Here is a 25,573-nt window from a genome sequence, read left to right on the forward strand (position 1 = left end):
ATATGATTCGATACAATATATTCAACTCATGATATGATTCGATACAATATATTCAACTCATGATATGATTCCATACAATATATTCAACCCATGATATGATTCCATACAATATATTCAACTCATGATATGATTTAATTCAATATATTCATCTCAGATATGATTCGATACAATATATTCAACTCACGATATGATTCGATACAATATATTCAACTCATGATATGATTTGATTCAATATATTCAACTCACGATATGATTCGATACAATATATTCAACTCACGATATGATTCGATACAATATATTCAACTCATGATATGATTTGATTCAATATATTCAACTCACGATATGATTCGATACAATATATTCAACTCACGATATGATTCGATACAATATATTCAACTCATGATATGATTTAATTCAATATATTCATCTCACGATATGATTCGATACAATATATTCAACTCACGATATGATTCGATACAATATATTCAACTCATGATATGATTTGATTCAATATATTCAACTCACGATATGATTCGATACAATATATTCAACTCACGATATGATTCGATACAATATATTCAACTCACGATATGATTCAATACAATATATTCAACTCACGATATGATTCGATACAATATATTCAACTCACGATATGATTCGATACAATATATTCAACTCATGATATGATTCGATACAATATATTCAACTCACGATATGATTCGATACAATATATTCAACTCACGATATGATTCGATACAATATATTCAACTCATGATATGATTCGATACAATATATTCAACTCACGATATAATTCGATACAATATATTCAACTCACGATATGATTCGATACAATATATTCAACTCACGATATGATTCGATACAATATATTCAACTCATGATATGATTCGATACAATATATTCAACTCATGATATGATTCAATACAATATATTCAACTCACGATATGATTTGATACAATATATTCAACTCACGATATGATTCGATACAATATATTCAACTCACGATATGATTCGATACAATATATTCAACTCACGATATGATTCGATACAATATATTCAACTCACGATATGATTCGATACAATATATTCAACTCATGATATGATTCGATACAATATATTCAACTCATGATATGATTCCATACAATATATTCAACTCATGATATGATTCCATACAATATATTCAACTCATGATATGATTCAATACAATATATTCAACTCATGATATGATTCGATACAATATATTCAACTCATTATATGATTCGATACAATATATTCAACTCATGAAACAAAGTCTTAAACCCTCTAAAAGTCGTCTCATCACTTAAAGATAAAGACAAAACTTAATCCTTCACCATCTGTTATAATGTAAAGAAGATTTGGACCCCGGGGAGTCATTGAAAATAAAACGAATAATAAAATGAACATTTCCTTCCAACAGTTTCTTTCGTTAGCATCACGAAAGGTCCAAGTTTGTGACGAGGCCACAATCCCTGTGATTCTTTTCGACGAGCACCAGGACTTCCTCCATGTATTCCATCTCTTGAAGGCTAATTGGGTTGCTCTGCTTGACTTCTGCTTTGCTGTTGGACACCTGTGGAGCAACTTCCCGCTAAAAACCTTTCACCCCTCCACGCTCGCATGTGGAGATAGAGGGAGCGCTAACAAAGCAGACCATTTGTACCATCTCGACATCCTTCTGTCGTTCACCCACCTGTGCGCTCGCTCTTGAAGATCAAGCTCGCGTTTGAAGGAGCAAAAGCTCTTATGGTGATGATGGAGGCCACATGGCGCAGGCAGATCTGAGCGACTAGGCCCTGCTGTTCCGGCACAAAGTTTAACACACAAACAGGGAAACGAAAAGTGCTGCACAGGCTGCGGGGCCATCTGGACATCACACTGGAGAAAAGGTTGGATGCAGTTTGAGGCAAAGTGCTACTGGTTCTTTGTCATATGTCAACCGTGGCCTTGTTGTTCTGTCAACGCACAACGGAACTCAGGTCAGGACAAAAACACAATTAGTACTGAACAGCATTCCTTACACACACACTTGTGTGAAACACTAATGTAAATGATGTCAAATAAAAATAATTGTCTCAATTAGAAAATTATAAGTTAATAAAAGGAGAGCGATTATCTAACTGAAGTAAAATACTATAATGTTGTGCGTGTTACTGTTCCTTTAAGATTGAGACAGGTGAGGGAGGGGGGAGCTAGGAGTCAGAGTTATGCGCTGATGATCTGAAAGAACTAACTACCGTATTTTCTGCACTATTAGGTGCACCGGATTATAAGGTGCACCTTCAATGAATGGCCTATTTTAGAACTGTTTTCATAAATAGGGCGCACCGGATTATAAGGCGCATTGACAGTCCAAGCGTTTGCCTGGGGTTGCGTTATGCATCCACTAGATGAAGCTGTGCTAAAGGGAATGTTAACAAAACAGTCAGATACAGTCAAACTTTATTAAGCGTTCTGACAACTCCGTTCACTCCCATGGTAAAGATGTTCAAATGATGTTTAAAAGGCTTCAAACAGAAGGTCTTTGATTGGCTGTCTTCATGCCAGGCATCTAACTTGCATTTAAGTTTTATCTTTCTATCTGGTGTTGTGAGCAGACAAATGTAGAGCAAGCAGCAGTGAAGTTGAGCGCGTGTATGACAGCTAGAGCGCGTATATGACATGTTGAACGCACTTGTATGACTGGCTGAGCGCGCAGCAGAGTGATTTTGAGTGTCCAACAACCAAGACACACTCGCTCCAAAAGGTGGCAGTGATCTTACTCCATAGACCTCCGCCATGATGTGACGTGCGTCGTTAATCCCACCCCGTGATGACTCAATGACATAATTCCACCCACGGCGCTCAGTTGGCGCAGAGTTATGAAAGTGTTTGTAAACAAGTCATATACCAGGTAATGTTCATATATAAGGTGCTCCGGAATTATAAGGCTCACTGTCGTTTTTTGAGAAATTTAAAGGCTTTTAAGTGCGCCTTATAGTGCGGAAAATACGGTAATCTTATATCAGCAAAGTTACGTCTTACAGTAACAGTTTTTGTTGAATAAAAGGTAAACGAAAAGAGAGCGCTGATCATTTTTCATGCATCATTAGTAAAACGCTATGAAACATTAAAATTAAATACGCACATTTATACTTACTTATTTACAAAAAAACTCAATGAGCCACATCACCCCTGACCCCTGGTCCAGGTCTTGGTCTTGGTCTTGGTCTTGGTCTTGGTCTTGGTCTTGGTCTTGGTCTTGGTCTTGGTCTCGGCCTCTGTCTTGGTCTATAACTGTGAAATTGAGTTTAACTTTTTTCGAGCTGATGTCTAAAAATAAATTCATGGACATTCCATTTTTTCCTTCCTGTATGTTAGTCACATGATACACACAGAAGTTACTACTTTCAAATAACCATTGTTATACCAGTAAAGGATCTAAACATTTTCAGTTTTCATGACTGTGTTTTTGCCCTTTGTTGAGACAAACACTTTAACACACTTTAACGCTCATTTACCCTATTGTAACATTTGGATAAGTACATGTTGCAAATATTTGGAGTCGTGGAACACAGTACAATGGCCACATATCTTCTTTTGTCCTCTGGTGGTTCAAATCTCCTGGACAACAGGGATCTCATAGTAAACGGAGCAGTATGTCACACGGAGAACAAACAAGAGGAAACGTGTCTCGCCGTGAGGAGTCTGGGGTTGTTCTTTTTTTGAGAATCTAAAAAAAAAGGCCCCAAAGGCAACACTTTCACCAAATGAATAGATATCCATTCATGAAAGCCTGATGCTTGGCGGCAGGCGAGGGATTGGCGGCAGAAACGGGGGAGCGAGATATCTCAGCAGAGGGCAGACACTATTAAAACTTGGGAGAATGAATTGTTAAATACCTCAATAAAGAAATATAAGACATGGCCCCATTTTTATGCTGCCTGGGCCGCTCTGCTGGTGGGCGATAAGAGGGGGAGGGCACAGGGTTGTAGCTTACGTGTGTCAGTGTGTGTGTAGAGACACACACGTGGTGTGTGTAGAGACACACACGTAGAGACGCACAATCATCATGGCTGCCTCTCGGTAACGCAGCTGTCACAGCTCAGTGTTCCTTCAAAAACAGTCTTAACTCCTGATGGATCTACGTATAAGCACGAATAACACAATTCAACTTCTTCTTTTTGTTGTCTCGTGATCCTTCCCTCGGTGACTTGTAGGTCACGCACGGAGCAGAAACCCTCCCTGTTGACGTTAGTGTTTCTGGCATAATATTGACCTCGGAGGGAAAGAAAGCTGCAGGAGAAAATGTTGGTGACATTCCACATTTCCTTGAAGATAGATACACACACATGGATGCACCTGAGGGATGTACACAAACACAAATTGATGATTAAAATGGGTTTGTTTGCTTCGGTATCGAAACATTGTCAACATATGTCACCTCAGCAGCCTTGGCTCTGGTCGTGTAAACAGGCATGCATGACATGTGGAGGCACTGTGACGGTGCATACCTCCATCAAGGAGCTTATTTGATTTGATTGTAGACTAATATAGCTTTAATTTATGAGCTGTGTTACCAGTTCCCTCATTTTGACTCAGGAATCAGCAGTTTAACACACATGGTCTTCAATAGCAGTGATCCTAACTCAGGAATTAGCATTCCAAACACATGTTCAGTTATTTATAATAAAAAAAGCTTCATGTCCATGCTTTATTTAAGAGAATTTTGATATGAATGTTGATATGATTTGGGTTCTTTCTAACTTGCTGGACTGGTTATATTAGTTCTATTATGGTCCGTACGACAGTTAAGGTGACATATGACACGGACAAAGACACGCCTCCTCACAGTCCACTTCAAAAAGATCAATTAACAGATTGTTACAGTATAAAGATCAACTCCATTGTGATGGTACTGCTCTTCATCTCCAACAAGTTATTCTGTGTCTTGGTCTTGGTCTTGGTCTCTGTCTCGTTGACAGTCTCGTTCTCGTCTTGGTCTTGGTCTTGTCTTGGTCTCTGCTTAGGCAGTCTTTACTCCAACTATATTTTAAATATTGTGAAGTGATATAGAGCAAGTTATTTTTCAGATCGAACAACTAGTATTTCGTATTTTCCTTTTATTTTTCATTACATTTATTTGAATCTGTTATTTATAAATCTCTTTTCATTTTAGCTCATAACAGAGGTGGGATATTATATTTACAAAGGTGCTGCATTAGAATTGAAACATTTTTTTAGGCAATATTATTTATCTTTGTCTACTTTTTGTTTTCTGTTTTTTAGTTAAACACTAAAAAAAACATGCAACAAATTGAAATGTTTTATTTATAATAGTTTGTTTTTTTCCAATAGAAAAGAAAAATGTATTAAATAAATATTTGAAAATGAGTGTTAATGACAGAAAAGTGTGTGTAAAATGTGTAATATTAATAAATCATAAGTAGAAAATAAAGATTTAAGTCAGCTGTTAGAAACATGTTATATTATTCTGAGGACATAGGGACCATGTAAAGTCCGCCTGGGCCAGGCTTCAAACAAATGAATAAGTTGTTCTCAGTTTAGACAAACACAACCGCACTGACTGAAACCAAGACTTGAGCTCAGCATCGTGTCTTTATTTAGGTTTAGTGAACAAGTCCTGGAACACAGCAGCAGCGATCAGTTTCTAAATAACTCCTGCTGGTTGTTTCTGTGGCGTGAGGAAGCCCAGAGGAATTGTTTGGTAAATTGCTCAGAACTAATGTTGGATAGACACCAGGTGGGGCGAACAGCACAACAGCCACGGGTTCCTCTCTTCAGCAACTTACCTGAGACCGAGCACGGCCGACACCAGCCACCCCAAATAGAATTCTGAAGGCACATTAGCGCTGTGAGAGGACAGGGAGCCAGTCAGTCATCATCACGCCGGGCCGCCTCACGCTGTGTGGCAGGTCGTAGAGACGCCGGAGCGAGATCCTTGGCCCCATTTTTCTGCCACATTAGGTCCTCGCTGAGGGGGGCACTTAACTCCCTACTGGAGGAAGGAGTGTGACTTGAGTCATCTGCAGACAGAAGTTTGGGTTGTGTTTTTGAAGTCAATCTTTGAATCAACCGACTTTTTGGGTTCAAAGTCTGTAGGGAAGAACATGACATGTAAATCCTGAAGCTACCTAACAACTGGTGACATAAGGCTGACATTTTTTTTCATCGATTAATCAATCAAGATTGGTGTATTTATTCTTACACAGTTATAGAGTACGCTGGTGTAGAATGACAGGTGTAGGTGTAGAAAGCGGAATTTAGATATTGTGTCAAATATTCATCATATCGTAGACAAATTAAAAGTTGGTCTCCCTGGTAATTGTAACCTGTCCGTCAGAAACATAACTCAATGTCAGATTAACACAGTTCTTTGAAAAAAATGTAAAAAAAAAAAAAAGGATAAGAAGAAATTAAGTAATGATTGCATTCTTTTTGTTCAGTTCCGTAGATTTTGGAAGATTGTAAAGATTTCGTCTTCAACTTGTATGGCTGTTAACTGCTGCAGCTGGTGTGTTCACTTTGTTAAGACACATAGAAAAACATCATCTTGTTTTGTTTACAGTGTTCCTTCAACAGGTGGCGCCAAAGAGATTATTTAAGATCTTACAGATAGGGAATTTAATTAAACAAAACCACAAGTCCAATAACTGTATTGTCATGAGTGGGAATTGTTTATTTGACAAATTGTTTTTGTTTACTAGTTTTGCCAACTCAGGTATTTCAACAGGCTAATGCCACTGGTAGCCTAGTGGTTAAAGCTCACGATAAATTTAAAGTAAATCATATCATTGAAGGTGTTTGTTTCTTCAATTTCATTGAATGTCCTATTATATTAAAAAGTCATTTAAAATGGTCCTTTTGGCAAAGCTAGGAGCCGCCTCAGTGCTTTTCTGATTAAATTGATTTTGGAATCAGAGTAAGAGTGAATTTGAGTTACATCTGTTTTCCATCAGATACTGAGTGACTATGTGAAGAAAAAAGAAGAGTAATGAAAGGATAATAGTCAAGAGAATGGCAGGAAATGAAAAGTAAGATGGCGGGAGAAAAAGAGGCATCAGAACAAAGGGAAAGGGGGAAGAAGAAGGGGGGACTAAAAGCCAGATGCTGAGCCAGAGTCTATTTCACATTTGCTCTTAGGGAGCAGCCACCTCCTCTCACCTCTGTAATGTCTTCAGCTTTAAGAGCGAGGGAGGACTTGACTCCACGTTCACAGCGTCAGCACTCGCTGCCAAGCTCAGCGCCGCTCTGCTTACATTCATCGGAAGTCGCTTTCAGGAGCACATTTTAAACTTAAGAAGGAAATAGTTAACACTATGGCGGCAGAGCTCGATCATTAAATCAAATGTAATATTGTTGGTTGTTTACCAGCTCGTTGTACTAACCAGCCGAAGAAGTGTGAAATATAATGAAACGTTTTAGATAAGGCGACACATTCACAACCTCAGAGAAATAAAAATGAAGCTCGACAGCTTTAAAAGTACATGTTGTTCAACTCCAAATTTTCCTTTCAAGCGTTGATTGTGGAAAATAACCTTCATTTATTCAGCGAGTCAGTGACCACCTTTTGGGTTGTTTTTTTTACACACTGATGAAAATAACACATCATCTTAAGATCTCTCTCACTGTATTTCACGTTTTCACAGATTAAACTTGCAAAACAATGTTTATAATGCCCACAGGGTACGTTGAGTTCAACCTGCTTTTACTCAAATTCCTGAATGTTACTGCCACCTGCTGTCTCATTGAGATCATTTACTCAAGAAAAAAAAATGCACATTTAGGACAATATTGGGTGTAAAAACCATAATATGGTTGGGAATAATCTGCTTGGCAGAGGTATGCACTCCCAGAGTGCTTTCCTAGATATTTTTGAATCATTTATTTTTGTTACAGTGTTTTACTTTTATGATTGTGTTTTACGTTGGTCGAGAAAGTGTACAAAAATCGGGTGATTGAAAATTTATCAAAGAGTATTTTGACCAAACGTATGATTAATACTGAAATATTAGGGAATTATCACATTTTAAATACTTGTTTCGTTAACTTTGTGGTGTCCCTTAGTTTTTGTTGTGACTTTTCTGAGCCAGCATAGCTTAGCATTAAGCTAGCATTAGCAATTTTTAAGAAAGCTAACTGTCTCTTGACTTTTTTGAAGCTGCTGCAGCTTGAGGAGTTTATTTTTATATTGTATTTATAAAATGGCAAGTAAAAGTACATTTAAATGCCCAAACTCTTGTGAGACAAATCCAAGGTGACTCGAATCTTTCTGCTGTATCTCAATTTCATACCTAAATGCTTTGTGCTTATGTTTTTATTCATTATTATATTGATAAACGGGGAAAACCAAGGTTCGACTGCTCTAAAAATAGAACATTCTCCCGTTTAACGTCGACCTTTGGGTTGAACTCATTCCGACTAACTGCATCAGCAGAGCGAACCAAACGACCAAAATATTATAAGCTGAAATGAAACCGCTCAATTGAGTCTCTGAAGGGTGTATCGGGCTGAAATTAAGGAGGAGATTGTGTTTTTCAGGACTTTGCCGATTCAATATTCCACCTGGTGAGGGAGAAATACCGGACGCTGGTGGGCGGCTGCAATCCTGCACACGCTCGACACAAATCCCTGGCAGGCATCGTAATGACCCAAGGTATGGCAAATTTCATTCGCTTTTTTTATTTCACTTTGAATTATTGAAGCCCTGCAATATGGAGAGGGAAACTAAGACAGGAGCGAGGAAGTGGTCAGTAGAATTTGAGATTGCCACCGCTGGACCTCTTGTCCGTGTATGTGGAGTATAGCTTGGTGATGAATTATTGACGACACACAGTCTCTGAGGAGAATGAGACATGCGAGCGAGTGTCAGTCATCCCCCAGTGCATGCTGGACACTTGTGCTCGGGCAACTCTTGACAGTAGTTCCAGATGCTACAGAGGGAATCTTAACTAGATGAGTTCAAAACGTAATCTGAAAACCAGGATGAGTGACATGAAGGAGGAGAGTAGCTAGAAAGGGTATAAAAGCATGAATGTCTCTGGTTTATTTTTTTTGCATTATTCTTTTTGCCAAGTCAAGAAGGTTTTATTTAGAAACTTGTTATTGCCAGCGGCTCTTTAACGTTAGTGGAGCTTTGAATGATTCTTAAATCCTGAAAAATAATTTTTGTGCCAAAATGGTGTATGAAAAAATTATTTAAATTAAGGTAAGGTAAGGTAAGGTAAAACTTTATTGATCCCTCAGGAGTTCTCCTTCGGGAAAATTGTTTTTTTCCAAATAGCCACAGAAAATACAGAAATTTTTCATAAAAAATAAATAAGTAATAAATAAAAATAAAATAAGAAGAGAACATAAAGAGAAAAAACAAGATGATACAATCTAAGTCTAAAGATAAAGAACATAGATCAAAGACAAAGGATACAAAGACTAACATAGAACAGAACATCCAGATCACTCCACTCCTGCCCCCGAACTCAGAATTGTACAATTTAATAGCCCAAGGAATGAATGAGTCCCTGAGTCTATTTGTTTTGCACCTGGGTAGGAGCATTCGTTCACTCATTCTGCTTCTCTGCTCACTGATGACAGTGTTGAGAGGATGACTGTCATCATCCATGATGGACAGTAGTTTGTTCAATGATCTCCTAAATTATGACATTTTACAAGAACAACACAAGGATTTCTTTTTCCAAAAATAAATTACATTATTTGGCAGTTAATCTAGATTAATTTGTTTACTTCTCGTGGTTTAGGTCAAAGGAAGGGGGACATTGAGTTAACAATTGTATAACACGGTAAGAAGTTGTTTATAGAGTATTATTGAACAATCAGTGGTCCTAATGCAGAAGAGCTGGTAGATTCATCAATTCACCAGTAACCTGAATGCTAGGAGGGTACACCTTCTTTTCCGATAATGTTTAAAGGTAAAAACCTGATTGATAACTATTGTTTCATGGGTTAAATGGATGAATTTAAAACAGTGGTGTTTAGAGGAAAACAACAAAACACTTCCTTTACATAATTTAAAACATACTGTATCTTCTTAATTCAGTAATATAATTTAAGATTGACCATTTTTGTTTCTGGCTCCCCCCAGTGCTAGCACACTGTTATTGCAATGTTGATTACAAAATGTGAAAACACAATTATTGGGTTAGACTCCTGTCTTATCTTTTCTGAAGGGAATCCACTCCTGAGAAGCAGTGTAGCGTGTTGATGGTGGCACTATTATACCAACATTTTTATTTTGAATTTAAAAGTCTACGCATTAAGAAAGATTTTGGAATTATCATTTATTTTATTCGTAACGTATTTTTTAAATAATTTGAATTATTACTTCCTCTATTGTGTATTATATTAATTTAATTATTTAAACAATAAATATATATATTGAAATAAATAATTTAATAAATATACCATCAACCTTTCAACAAAAAAAGTTTTGAACATTTTGAAATTCAATATTCCGATGGCACTCGTACACTTCCATCGGTTCGTTTCCGCTTTTGCTATAAATAGACATTTTTCTTAACCCAAAGAAGGCCGGATACCAATGTGTTTGGGGTATCCCTTGTGTTGTCTCCAGGTCAAGGTGAACAACCTCACACCTCAGGTAGGTCATTTACCTTGACCCAGAGACAACACAAGGGATACCACAAACACATTTGTTTGGCAGGCTTCCGTCACCTTGACCCTGAAAGAACAGAAGGGATACCACCATGTTTTTAAATCAACAGGATTGTTGGATATTGTTAAATTGTAGATGTATAAATACATGTATTGGTTTCTGAGCCTTGACTCCTCCCACAGAGAGAAGTGGGGTGTTATTAGTACAGTGACCGGCAGTGACCCAGGGGTCAGCAAGGAAGGATCAGAATCTCCGCAGCGTTTACAGTCCGGCGGCTCATCAGTTTGGGCTTCAGTGAGATGCAGCCGCTCACCCTCACCTAATCCAATCCCCTCTCATCTCCTCCGCCTCCTCGTAATTGCTTCCGTTTGTTTATTAATAGCTCACGTTATCTTCAAAACTCCAGACGGACGGGCTGCGGTTAGTGGCTGTGGCGATGGTGGTCAGTGTCGGCCAACTTGACAAGAACACTGGGGAGTCCTGTTCTCGCTCACAACTCCTCTCCGCCTTGATGTGAATCACGCCGCGGGAATATTAATGGAGGTCCGTCTTTCAACAGCTGACAGGCAGTGAAGACCCCCCCCCTCCCCACCCACACCCACACACACACACACACATTCACCTACTGCTGCCAGGGCCCCACCGAGTCGGTTGAACCCCAACGTGAGCGAGATTAGCCTCGCTGCCGAGAGATGTGAGACGAGTGGCGGAGTAAACCGGCAGCACGTGCGGTCAAATAGTGTGGAAAATCTCATTTGAATCAATCTAAGATAGCGCCGGTGCTGGTAAACACGGGCTCAGATGTGCACGGAGACATGGAAAATGAAATGTCCACATGGAATACACCCCTCCCTGTATTTCTCTTTTAACGTGTTTGTTCCATTGGATAAGAGCAGATTCCTCTAAGGCTTTTTTTTCTTCTTTTTTTGTCGATAAAAAGCAGCAGGAGGTCTGAGCAGGAAAATACTACTCAAAGCAAGAGATGTGCACAAACGCTTTCAAACAAAATGATTACAAATGACGGCTAAGCTCTCGTCTAAGTCCGCTTTTCTGTTTGGAAATGTGGGTTTTTCCTCAACTTTTTTTAATCTGGTGTGCCACTAATTTAAATGTTCAATAATGCAGACGAAAAGTTTGAGGGCGGCGGCAGCAGAGGACGAGTTTTGAAAGGCTTTGACAGACACAAATACACTTATGTGTTCAGAGCTGTTAGAACTAATGAAGATTCCCTGAGGCCCTTCTCTGCTCCCGTCTCGTTTTGGGTTTTTTAAAACCTCCTCTCCTGTCTGCAAGTTCTTCACATTTTCTGAGATTTTCTTCTTTTTTTTTTTTTTAGACGCACGCTCCGTGACATTCAACGTAATCGTCCAACATCTTGTGATAAGAGAACACATGAAAGATGGGATTTGTGCGGCTCAATCTTAATGGCACATCGCTGTGTTAACGCAATCGTTGACCTTGGAGCTCATTCTGCTTCAGAGAAGGAAAAAATAACCCTTAAAAACTCGCAATAATACGTAGCTTTTGCTACAAAAGCTTTCCTGGTTCATGCTACTTAAGAGGTGCTAACATATTCAATGGTGTTTGACACCTAATGGCTCTCATGGGTACTGTTTTTTTTTTCTAACTCGAGATTAAACATTTATTTTCTAGCATTCATATGTAGTGACTGATTATTTTGTCATAATAATAAGATGACCTACCTGTGATATTCACAGACTCAACCCAGTCTATCAGGCTTAAATGCGGGGTAGATGTTTCTCAAAATGCATGCAGAATCCATCCCAGAAAACATTCAAGCTCAAAAGGTGTACATCATCAAACTTTTCTCATAGAACGTGGGTCGGCAAACCTTTACCACTCAAAGAGCCATTTGGACCTGTTTCGTACAGAAACGAAAACCCTGCGAGCCGAAAAACTCTTTTTGACTTAAAAAATGTAATATAGTTTAGTATAATGTTAACTTTCTCTGTTTGAATTTTGAGTGAATGATTACTTACTAACCTTTTATTCATAATTTATGTATATATATAGCATAAAGGCAAACTTAACTTATTTTCTACTCACCCTAATGTCGGGTTGAGATTCATTTCAGTGTAATCTGTTCCTTTTTAGAGTTATGGACAAAAAAATGTTTTTTCATTTCAATTAAGCGACTGGAGCTCAGTTCATATTCGTCCAAAAAGACACTTAAAACATCCAAATACCTCCGTACTGCTCGTCTGTTATGTCCTTCTTGTATTGAAGCCTCGACAAGAAAAGAATTGATGAGAAAAATTCCTAAACAAGTCTATATTTTAAGATCGTTTTGAGTGGGTGATATGAATATTGTGTGAACTGTCACTTTAAGCATTGATTATTATCATTACAATGTTTTGTACTGTATATTTACTGCAGTTGTTTTTGTATTTTCTTATACAAAGAACTATGTGACTCTGGAGGGGTATATATACATTTATATACATCATAATAATTTCATCATCATCATCATCAACATCATTATTATATTATTATTATAACTTTTATTTCAACAATGCACAATACAAAATAAAAGGACCTTAAAAACTAAATGATTTGATATCATTGGAAAATCGCTTTGGAAAATTTAAATAAAAATACCACACTTATTCAAATACTTGTTTTCAAAAACTCAGTGAGCCACATCAGAGGCTGAAAGAGCCGCGGGTTGCCAACCCTGTCATAGAACAAGTTAAGTTCTGTTTGTTAAGTTAAGTTGTTTGATATGTCAACGAGGCACTTAAATGAAAAGTTATTTTGCACGTTCCAGGTGACTTGAATTTATATCAATAAATATAGGAAAAACGTTCCCTGAAAAAGAAAACTCTAAGAAAAACTCCTTTACTAGGACTAGTGACCCAAAAATAAATCTTCAGTACATGTTTAAAATTGTGAGATAATTTGATGGTTTTTACTTTTTAGTCCAAGCTACTCTTTGTTACCAAAATAACTAAAATGGCTGTGCAATGTTTTACAAGTGTTTTATGTGGACATGGGATGAAGCCAAACCTATTTGATGCTGGAGGTAGCACTAGCACAAGGGAAAAGAAATGATTTGGAACATGATAAAAATCCCTTAATTGAAGTTTAATGTGGTAAACTCTTTCTTTCCAAATGCCATCAGACTCGTACTCGAAACTTGTACTTTTGTTGGTCTGTTTTTAGATTTTATTCTTTCAATTGTATATATAGTTATTTATATATGTATATATATATATAGATAAATTATAGATATATGTAATTTTTTACTGTGCACTTTTGTTGGCGTTACAAAGTAAGAATTTCATGGTACGTAGTACCTATGACAATAAACGCTTTGAATCTTGAATTTGAATTGAATAACAATATGTACGTTTACTGTTTGTATGATATTCTTTATGGGTTGAGCAAATACAATTCCATAATTATTTGAGTTTCTAATTTATTTTATTGTGTTCTATGTTTTGTATAGTCATGAAAATGTATTTCCTTGATGGTGTTTTTTGTTTCATTGACTTGTATAACAGCACTTATTTTGGTAAGTAAATGATGTATCAGCTCTGATCAGTTTGTCCAGATGGAAAGCATTTTCTGACCAATGAAGCGGCTGAAAGCATGAATCTAGGAAAACAATTTTTTTTTAATCTATAACAAAATAACTAACATAAAGTATACCATTATAGTCATGATATTAGGCAATATGGATGATAAATGGTTGTCATGCTAAAATGAATCCGCTTCAGAGAGTAAAAACTTATACAAAGTACCATATTTTTCATACTATAATGGTCAACATCCACAAACGGGTCCAGACTTAACCCTAGTGAACACACAAATAATTACACTGGACACTAGGAGGCGCTACCTTGGGCAAATCAAGTCTACAGTCCTGACTCGACCACAAGATCTAGCCTTAATAAACTGAGCATTGCACCATCCATGTGTGGCACCAAGTTATGACCGAGTCAGAGCAAATATCAACTTAAACAACAAGAATTGTAAAATAAATAAATAAATAAATAAACATGCCCTCAGGTGACACAGAGATAAACTTGGCTTGGTTGCCATAGAAATCAGTTCCCCGGCAGGGCTCTCGCGGCTGCTCTGGGTGGCGACACGTTCGAATCAACTGCAATCACGGATGTATTTGTTCGTGTGACAAGAGCCCTCCAGCCCCGTGACTCCCGCTTCGTTCCCTTTGACCCTTTTTGTGTCCTCGTGATGGAGCTGATTGTTCCTTGGTTTTTGGAAACAGCAGGGTTACTGTTGGGCACCTCCATCTCTGTCTCTCCTTTTCTGTGATTCCTCGCAGCCTCCTCTTCTCCTCTCGCCCTGCAAACTGAAGGCAACCTCGGTGCCAATTTCATGGCAGGGTAGCGAGCGGCGCCGCAGAAATTATCCACTGCAAAATTGATCTAAACAATTGCAAAGTGGAACGACAGGGAGAGGCGGGAGAATGAAATTGGGAGAGTCTGTTACCTTTTTTTTAGGGAGCTTCTTCATTTGGAATTGGGCTGCTCTGTGAATAAGAAAAACTCATCTTAACCTTAAAACACAGCTTAACTCTTTGGCTTTTAACCAATCACCAGGAGATCTTATTTATTCCTACTATTTATATCCTTAATGATCTTGTTTTTTTTATCTTTTAGCTGTATTATTGTATTTTAATCTTGACTTACAGCTCCTAGCCATATATTCATGTAATAACAATAATGTTTTCCAATTTATTATCAAATTAAAAAGGGTTTATACTGAGGTTCAATATCTAGAAAACACACAAACCCATCCCGACACACACACTTAACTTCCTCCTCCTTCCCTCTGCTCATCAGTGGAGGTGTCAGGAGTCCACCGCTGCACAGCCATCTGGGTCGAGGCTGATAAAAGCTCATGTGCCGCCCAGCGATGCCGGCAGGTCTGCCCGAAGCCCAGCTTTTAGAAGTGATGGGAGAGATGTGTGGCAGCTGGAGGTGCCGGTACATGCTGATTCACTCCTCCTGTCCCTGATATCCAACCTGTACCGGCTTGGTGTCAATAAGCTGAGCCGACATCAGGGGGTTTTTTCAAAGAAGATATGAAAAGATATGCTTTCAATGTGGTCCAGTACAGGGATCTGAAATTGGTTTCCAGTCAATCAAATAAATGTAGATGTATTTTAATTATTTTTTAGCATGATGAAGACTTTTATTAAAAACAAGAATATGCGTTGTGTGTGTTTTGAACAGACCTGGACCTGAGACACGCCCAGGTGGTGGTGGTATCCACGGGAACCAAGTGCATCAACGGGGAATATCTGAGCGATCAAGGACAAGTGGTGAACGACTGTCACGCCGAAGTCACGGCGCGGAGATCTCTGCTTCGCTTCCTGTACTCTCAACTCGAACTTTTCTTGAGGTAATGAATCACTCTTTTGTTCCGACACATCTTGAATTTTTGTTGGTTTAGCAGGTGTTTTTCTTTGGTTTATATTTGTCAGTGCTTGGGTAAAACAGATTTACTGTTCTGGTTTAAATTTAATCAACTGTTACATTTTCTGTAAGATACATATTAGAAGCGATCAAGATTCTGACCCAATGGTTGGTTTTGATTCCCATCATTAAAGTTATGGTTCACCCAAAATTCACTTATTTTCTACTGACGACTAATGGTTGGGATTATTTTCAGAGCAATCTGTTCCTCTTTGGAATCATTGACAAAAATAGGAAACAAGTCAATTTTGTTGTAGCCACTGGAGCTTGGTCTTCGTCCAAAAAGACACGCTTAAAAACATCCAAATACCTCCATGATTCTCATGTGTAATGTTCCTTTTGTTGTCATACCTGGACAAGACGATCCTTCTAAAAAAAAATTAAATAAGTTTATGTTTTAAGATGGTTTAAAGCAGAAGCTTAAAGGCCAACATCCTATACAGAGAGGATGTACTCTGGGTGAATATCACGAGTACTTCCTGTCTACTGTCTACACTGGAAGTTGAGTAGAAAATGAATTTTTCCTTTTAAGTTTTGAGAAAATTAGGGCTCAACGTAGTTTTCTTATCACCTTTACGACTGCAGAGATAAACCTGAATGCAGTGAAAAAAAACAATGGTGAGGGAAATAGAAAGTGAACGTTGGATCCAAATCACACTTACAAATAGTACCTAGCAAAACTGTACTAGAGATTACACAAGATGCAAAGAGCAATAGTCACTGTTACTAGCTTACGAATGAGGACGATCTGACACCACAGACTGGAACCTACTACCGTCTGTGTAGGATGTTAGCCTTTGAGCTTCTGCTACAAAAGAGCTTAAATGACTAGTTTAGGTTTTTCCGAGAACAATTCTAATGTTGTGGCTTCAATACAAGATGGACATTACCGACGAGCACCACGGAGGTATTTGGATGTTTTTGAGTTTGTCATTTTAGACGACAATGAAGAAAAAGACAACTGATCACTGTTTGCTACGTTAATTTGGGCTTGCATTTCTTTCTGTAACTCTAAAAAGGAACAGATTACACTGAAATGAATCTCAACCCGACACATTAGGGTGAGTAGAACATTTTGGGTGAACAAATCACCTTAAGTAGCGACTGCAGTGGTACTGATTGCAGATTGTTTCAGAATCAGAATCAGAATCAGAAAACCTTTATTAGTCCCGCGAGGGGAAATTCGGTTTAACAGCAGCAAGAGAAATGAAACACCCAGAAATAAAAACGAGAAATAAAATCTAAATGGAATAAAAGATAATCTGCGCTATATAATATTTACACAATCATATTTACATAAATAACAAGAGGTGCAGTTAAATAGTTATCTTGGTGTGTTTTTGTTGTGGAGTCTGATGGCAGCAGGGAGGAAAGACCTGCGGTACCTCTCCCTCACACACCGGGGATGGAGCATCCTATCACTGATGGAGCTCCTCAATGCCCTCAGTGTGTGCTGGAGAGGGTGAGACAAGTTCCTCCTCATGGAGCCCAGCTTGCTCCGCATCCTCCCTCCAGTCACTTCCTCCACAGGATCCAGGGGGCGCCCTAGGACGTAACTGGCCTTCTTAATAAGGCTGTCCAGTTTAGCCCTATCCTTTGCTGTCATGCTGCTCCCCCAGCAGACCACACCGTTGAAGATGGCAGAGGCCACTACTGAGTCATAGAATGACTTCAGGAGTGGCCCCCGGACACCAAACGACCTCAACCTCCGGAGCAGGTAGATTCTACTCCGCCCTTTTTTATAGAGAGCAGCAGTGTTATCCACCCAGTCCAGGCGGTTGTTGAGGTGAACACCCAGGAACTTGTAAGTCGTGACAATCTCAATGTCCTGTCCCTGGATGTTCAGTGGTGAGGGGGAGATGGAGGGACACCGCCGGAAATCCACGATCAACTCCTTAGTTTTGCTGGAGTTGATCTGAAGGTGGTTTTCCAGGCACCAGTCAACAAAGTCCTGGACAAGTCCCCGGTACGGCCCGTCATCCCCGTCCCTAATGAGGCCGACGATGGCGGAGTCGTCCGAGAACTTTCGGGTATCAAAGTGAACACACGGAGGTGGGGGGGGGGGGGGGGGGCTTGTGTGATTAGTAAATAAAAAAATACAAACACAAATGGAGACAGCTTCATGTGTTTTCTTAGTCACAAGTTTTCTTGGATATCAAGCAACAGTGTTAAAACAAACATATGTTTGCTTCGGTTTTGTTTGTTGTAAAATGTGTTTTAAAAGTGGGAGGGTAGAGAACAGTAAAGCAGCTTAGGTGGAAACGACTTATGTTCCATTGGTGTCATTTGAGGTCCTAAATAGTTTGTGTGACGGAATTAGTGAGGCGCTGAGTCAGCTTTGAGTTGACATTAACAGTCCTGATGAATGTCTCCAACCAATTGATGTTTTCTGCTCTAAAGAACTAAGTTAGTCAATGAAAGTTTGTTTATGGCACCACATTTAGATATCAACTTTCATGACGCCCCTGCAGCCTTGACACAGCAGACATTAATGACATTTAACTGCAAAAAAATATATTATTAGTTTATTCTGTTGGTTTTCAAATCACATTTATCAATTCAAATGTGTAATGGAAGCTATTTTCATGTTTTTCAAAGTGAGTTTGTTGACACTTTTGCACACCTTCACTTTTCTGGTCACTAATCAATAACTTTGTGAGCAAATTGTAGCACTGATCAATAAGCGAATACGCCTTTGCTGTCACAATTAAGAATCCACATGTTTACAACACCTGTCGTGTGAGTCAACACAAACGTTGTGCATATAACATGTAGTAGCAGAGACAAAGTCAGCTCATGATCACTTCTGTCTTTACGTCTTCATAAATCAAAGGTAGTGCTCTTGAACACTCCACTGCACCCCGGCTCGACTTTATCACCGTCAGCTTTGTAGACCTTTCAAGGTGCCTCACACCTTACGTTTTACACCCTGCGTTAAAAATTAATAGATGCTCTCATCGTGGCCGCTGCCTGGGTTTCATCTCTGTGGTGCTTTTAAATGTGTTGCCCTGAATCGATGCGACAGCAGGGTCAGAGCTGTACCCTCACAAATCACCACTGTATCAACTACTGACTTGAAAGACTTCTAATCGAGGAACGCGCCTGCTCAGATTCAAGTTAAGTCTGTTCAGGATGTTCCCTGAAGCTTCACCAGTCAGGGTCACCTGGAAGGAACCAATTGGGAAGACCCGGAAAACACTGGAGAAATATGTTCATCACAATAATACGTTTCTGGGGAGATTGGAGCCTGAATTTCTTACCATAGACTGCTGCTTGTGGAAAAAGTGGGTTAGAATTTGGAGACGCGTTTACGTTTATCAAGGGACAACATCTGCTAATAAAAAGCCAAAAATGTGAAAATGTAAAAAAGCTGCAGTTCATCAAGTATCCACTTGAGGCTGGCAATATAAAGACCCAAAACAGGATTTTACAGCAAATTCCAAAAAAATGTGTCAGCTGGAAAAAATAGCTTGGATATTAAACACAAATTTCCAATGGGAGACTTCAGTCAAGATTTCAGTGGTTGCAAAAAGGCTTATAAACCGAAGTTAAATATCATATTGACTTCATAGATACTAAGTCTATATTAGTTACAGTCTATGGTTGATAGTTGTCAGTGTTGGTTTCCAGAAACAAAACTAATTAGCCCCATCTCTCAAGTCAGATCTAAGGAAGTAAAAACGATCGAGTTAGAGGGAAGTCCAAATGTCTAACCTGAGAGGCCACATTATGGATATTTATCCATAGCATGGGATGAAACTTAATCACACAATGGCCAAAATGTTTAGCACTCTTGTCACCATATAAGTTAGTAAGTAAGTAAGTAAGTAATATTTGTAGAGCGCTTTTCTAGACCAGGGTCACAAAGTGCTTAAACAATCAAAAACAATACAATATATGCTTAAATGATCAAGACACATAAGACAAACACAGGAGTCAAAACTGGATTTTTTGTGTGTTGTGTTTAGTACAGCAGACCTGCCAAACCTGTCACATCCCCCAATTCCATATTGTAGTGCAACAGTTCGTCGTACATCAAAATTCCATCTAAATGTAATCATTGTATCAGTCGGGTTTGGTGTGAACACTTGAATGTTCATGAAGTTACTCTAGTATTTAGGGAGAAGGTGTTACTGTAGTAGGCCAGACATGGAACCCTGGATTTGTTGGACTTGGCAAGCGTGGGAAGGAAAAGTTTGGAAAGAATAAATGGAGTGACTCGTTACTCCTACTCCCTGATAAGGTTTACCTGGTTAAAAATAAATGAAAGAAAGGGAACTTTGCTGTTTTGCCGCTGGTGATCAGTATTTTCTTTTTGTAAAGCAGAGACCATTTATCTCACAGTAGTGGTTGCAGACATCATTTTAAATCTACCGAGCTCTGATAAACTCCATCATGAAACCTCATCAACCCATCAGGTCTTACTATCAAGTATTTTCTATCCTTCCTTAAGTATTTGCTAAACTCCAGCTGCCACTGCTTGAGGTGATAACCGACGTACAAAGTCTGCGTCTCATCAACTTTCTTTGAGTCGAAAACTTTGCCATCAGTTTTCCCTTTTGTCAACCGTTGTTTGCACCCAGTGCTTTCCACGGCTGACCTCGGTGATGGCACTGATTTAAACGGCAGCAGGTTCCCCCTGGAGATATTTGCTCTTAAGAGTAATGTCCAGTCATCCAGCTGACAGCCAGAGAATGAACTGTGGTCAGATGGAGCACCGGCGTCCATCTCTCTCTGTCGCCGCCTCACTTCATCATTGCTAAAGAGAAGTGGAAATCTATTTACTCTGCGGTGACAAATGGAGGCGACGTTCTCATCTGTTCCCCCTCCTTGTTTCTCGTGTTGTTTCTCTTCGCAGTAAAAGGCCTGAAGACTGGGAGGAGTCGATATTCGTGCAGCACAAGGAGTTCGGCTTCAGGTTAAGAGAAAACGTTCACTTCCACATGTACATCAGTACATCACCATGTGGAGATGGAAGACTCAACTCGCCCTACGAAATCACCTCAGACAGTGAGTTTCTCTAAATGATCCAATGTTTATTTCTCACTATCTGTCATATATATATATATATATATATATATATATATATATATATATATATATATGTCAGTATTGGAAGATGATTTTCCTCAGCGCTTCATTAGTATCTCATGATTTATTCTCACTTTAACTTTAGATCTTCAGCACTTTGCTTTTTTGCCATGGGCAACAATTGAATCTGTGGGGCTTTTAGACACAGAAAATAAGATTATTTTCTTTAATTTGACACCACATTAGAGATATGTCAATATTAATATGGTGGCACATAGAGAATAATAATCATTGGGGAGCATTTTCTTCTGGATGACTGAGCTTCTTATTTTAAGATCAGGTAATTTCAGATATTTCTATCCGGGATTCAATTCTTTGGGTCAATAACCAAAGTTATATGTAATTCAAAATAAATACACACCAACTAACACATTTGCACAAAGTAGGAGACACACGCATATATATCCCCATCGTCGGCATACAATCAAACATACAAAGATGCAATTACACAAACATCTTAAACAATTAAACAATTAAACAATTAAACAATTAAACATTTTCCCGAAAGAGACCTCCTGAGGGATCAATAAAGTTCTACCTAACCTAACCCATCTTGTTGTAACCAGTCCAAATGTCTTGCTGATTCAGCATTACAGTGATAAGATTTTTAATGCACCTAATTGTAGTTTTTTACAGGTCATGCTTTTTTATTTTTCTATCTGAATGTTGTTCTGTGCATAAAATCCTGACATCTAACCAGTCCACAGTATAAAAAAGTTGTTATATGTTATATAGAACTTTGAAAGTAGTAGGCCTGTTAAGAAAATGTGATCCTTAAATTTCAATATGTGGAAATGTGTGCGAACAACTGATAACATGATCAGAGATCAAACGTTATTTTGTTCATAATATATTGTAAACAATGCAACTCCTGCCTAATCCAAGTATCAAACACGGGTCACTGTGTGCAGTTGATTCAGAACTCTGCAGCCAGAATTCTAACCTGCTCAAGTAGAAGAACTCACATTTCTCCGATCCTTAAAACTCTTCACTGGCTTCCAGTTTCTTTCAGGATCAACTTTAAAATTCTGGTTCTTACTTTCAGAGCTATTCATGGTCAGGCTCCTCCTTACATCACTGATCTGATCCAGCCTTACACCCCAGCTCGGGCTCTGAGGTCTGTGGATCAGAATCTACTTATGGTTCCACGCACACGGCTCAGGACCAGAGGAGAGAAATCTTTTCAGGCTGTTGCTCCTAAGCTTTGGAACAATCTTCCTCTCTCTTTATGCTTGATGGATCTACTGACTCCTTTAAGAAACATCTTAAGACGTTTCTATTTGTTCAGGCTTTTCCTTGATTTTCTGGAACTCCTGTGTTGTTCTCAGTATTATCTTGATCTTTAAAGTATATACTTTTTTTTAGTATTGTTTTGATTGTTAAAGCGCTTTGTGACCCTGGTCTGGAAAAGCGCTATATAAATAAATATTACTTACTTACTTACTTACTTACTTCTGGAGTAGCTTTCAACAGTGTTTTGTGAAAGCACAACGTTTGCAGGTTTACTTCATCCAGTTTTAAGCAAACCTGTGTCATTTCTGTGTGTGTATGTTCTCACTATGTTTTCACATGTTAATAAGCCTTGTATTTACTTAAAATAATGTAACTTTAAGCTCACCACCAATACTATTCAAGGGGAGGTAGGGTACTCTTCCAGAGAGGGTGTTCTAGCAAGAAAAGGTGGTAAATATCCTCAAATAACCTGGAAACTTCTAAATACTTATGAAGGAATAGAGAAAATAAGATGTTTGCATCATGAGTTGGTGATGATGTAAACTAATCTAAGACCATGGTTCTCATTTAACCAAGAGACAGGGATAGAATTTAGTCTGATTTAATCTTTCACCATTTGAGTCCTTTCGTCATCTATTTAAAGAGAATTTGATCTATGAAGTATATATATTTTTTTTTTATTACATTTTTTGTTGATGAAGTGTGTGTTTTACTGTGTGTGTCTCTGGCAGTACACAGCAGCAGACATCTCATGAAGAAGCACCGAAGCCACCTCCGGACCAAGATCGAAGCCGGTGAAGGGACGATACCAGTGAGGAGCAGGGGCCCGGTCCAAACCTGGGATGGTGTCCTACAAGGGGAGCAGCTCATCACCATGTCCTGCACCGACAAACTCACCAGGTTGGTCCTGTTGTTTCCTCCTCTTGCTTGTTTTTCATTTCAACAAAGGGGCTAAGAGCTAAACACCGGCTAGTCACAAGCTCTTCATGGTGAGTAAGAAAGAGGGCTGGCCGAGAACCACGGTGCCATTTTATCTACGTCAAAACAAACATGATATTTAGGCTCCTTAAATGTTACAGCTGGATTTGCCGTCCGTGCTTTCCCGACAAATCTCTCTCCAAATCCAAGCAGATCTGCGGTAGCAGCGCAGGCGGACGGTTTATCTTTATTAGTAGATTATCTTTCTTATGGAAACTGAGCTTTGTTTAGATAAAGCAATTTAGTCAGGTTGAGATGTGTCTGATATTTACCTGCGCGTGTGTCATGTTAGCAGCAAATATAGATTTCCCATATGGAGCCACCGTAGCTAATCCCTTTCTAATGAAATGGAGTATTTATCACGTCATTGTTTTAACCTCCGCGTCGGCGCAGGCTGAGGACCAGAGATAACGCGTCCACTCGGCTGTTTGTGTGCTTTTACTGGCAGATGCGGGTCTAGTGGTTTGTGATGAAGCCTCACAGCAGGAAGGTTTAAGGTTTAAATCCAGACCGAGGCTTACCTTGTGAGTGTAGGGTGTGTGTTCCTGATGTTGCTTGATTAATACGAGTTAGTTTTGTGAGTCTCTTAATGCGACACATGTGGTTCATTTTGTGTTTACCTAATCCTGTTGGATTTCACTGCCGGTTTTCCACCTACGCCCCCTACAGGAAACTTTATGCACTGCTCAAGCTACTGTATTCCAAAATGATTATATTTTAGTTTGGGTTAGTCAGGTTTCAATGTGTACAGCATAAGCATTTACTTAAAAAAACAAACTTTTATTATTTTTGATTTTATCTATATTTTTCTGTTTTCCTTTTCGTAGTCATATTTTTTTCAGAACTGATTGAGATACACAGAGATTTTTTTTAAATCTGACCTGAAGGCGACCTTCTGACGATTTGTTGTAAGCCCCGTCTTCTGCCCTAATGGGGTACTTAAAAGAAAAGCACAGGACATAACATAAGTAGGGTTTTTTTTTTAACTTGCAAATGCAAAGCTCCAAATTCGGCTGTGAAGCTTTTTCCAAACCTCAGTTCTGACTTCCGACCAGGTGGTTGCAACGCAGGGGTAGCAGGAGACCGGAGTCGCCTCATATCTAAAGGAGTCTCCTGCAGTTGCGGGATTTCAAAAAGAATTTTGATCATTCAAGAAACAATATGACACCGAAGAACAGGTTAGAAATAATTAGCACAAAAATAAATGCGTACATTAACCTGAAAAGTGGTTGTTTTTGTTCCTTTCAATTCATTTTTGTGATACAAAAGCTTTTGTGTTTCATGTTAACTTCAGAGAGAAATTAATCAATAACTGTAGAAAGTAAAATTAAAACAGCATTTTCAAATGTTATTTTCATATGATTGTAAGTTACACCAATGTTTAAAAAACATAGATTCTTTATGTAGCCACAGTACTTTTTATTTCACGATTTTCATTTGTGGGTTATGTGTAAATAATTAGCTACATTTGGAGAAAAGATTTTAAACAATGTATGAAATTTGCTCCTTTAAAATCTATAATATTTGTTTTTTAACAAAAGCAATAATGTAATTAATTAATATTAACTACAACATTGTGCAACATTAATATATAGCAAATATCTGAAGGAATAAAAACAGTACTATATGCATCTTTTATTGATGTATTCATAATTTCTCTAAGAGAAAAAATCTTCATCACACCACATCAGATGAGAAGTTTCAGTGAAATTGTTCAAAGTTTAAAGAACAGAGAGCGACATCTGGCGGAATAAAAAGTGAGGACACTTCTTCATGAAGCCTCATTAGTCTGGACACTCATATTTTGGAAGAAAAAAAAAGTGTTTTTGTGTGAATTATCAATGGTCAGCAGCACTTCCTGTCATCAGGTAAATACCAACGAAGGGTGTGTGTCCACACACACCGAGGAAACGAGGGAGAGGCGGACACTTCTCCCGCTGTGCTGCTGTTAATTCCACCAATTTGATTCAGTCGGCCGGCGCTGAGGAGGTCGTGATTAAATCCAGCCGGGTCACAGTCAGAGGTGAAAGCAATTACTTGACAAAAAACAGGAAGTGACAGAGGAGAAAGAGGGGGACACCCCCCTGCTCCCGCCCTGAACCCATCCCACCTCCTCCAAAAAAAACACACTCTTGGTCTC

General features: G+C 38.7%; 1 protein-coding gene across 3 annotated transcripts in view; it reads left to right on the forward strand.

Annotated features, from left to right (window-relative positions):
* Positions 1-25,573, forward strand: part of adarb2 (adenosine deaminase RNA specific B2 (inactive)) — a 166,266-nt gene that overhangs the window by 130,516 nt on the left and 10,177 nt on the right. For all 3 annotated transcript variants that reach the window (XM_087788817.1, XM_087788816.1, XM_087788818.1), the window contains exons 4-7: positions 8,578-8,692; positions 15,889-16,057; positions 20,990-21,141; positions 23,187-23,355. In XM_087788817.1, the coding sequence (XP_087644943.1) occupies positions 8,578-8,692; positions 15,889-16,057; positions 20,990-21,141; positions 23,187-23,355 (605 nt within the window). The remainder of the gene's footprint in view (positions 1-8,577; positions 8,693-15,888; positions 16,058-20,989; positions 21,142-23,186; positions 23,356-25,573) is intronic.

The sequence above is a fragment of the Callionymus lyra genome, chromosome 4, assembly GCF_982586985.1.
Source record: "Callionymus lyra chromosome 4, fCalLyr1.hap1.1, whole genome shotgun sequence".
Lineage (NCBI taxonomy): Eukaryota > Metazoa > Chordata > Actinopteri > Syngnathiformes > Callionymidae > Callionymus > Callionymus lyra.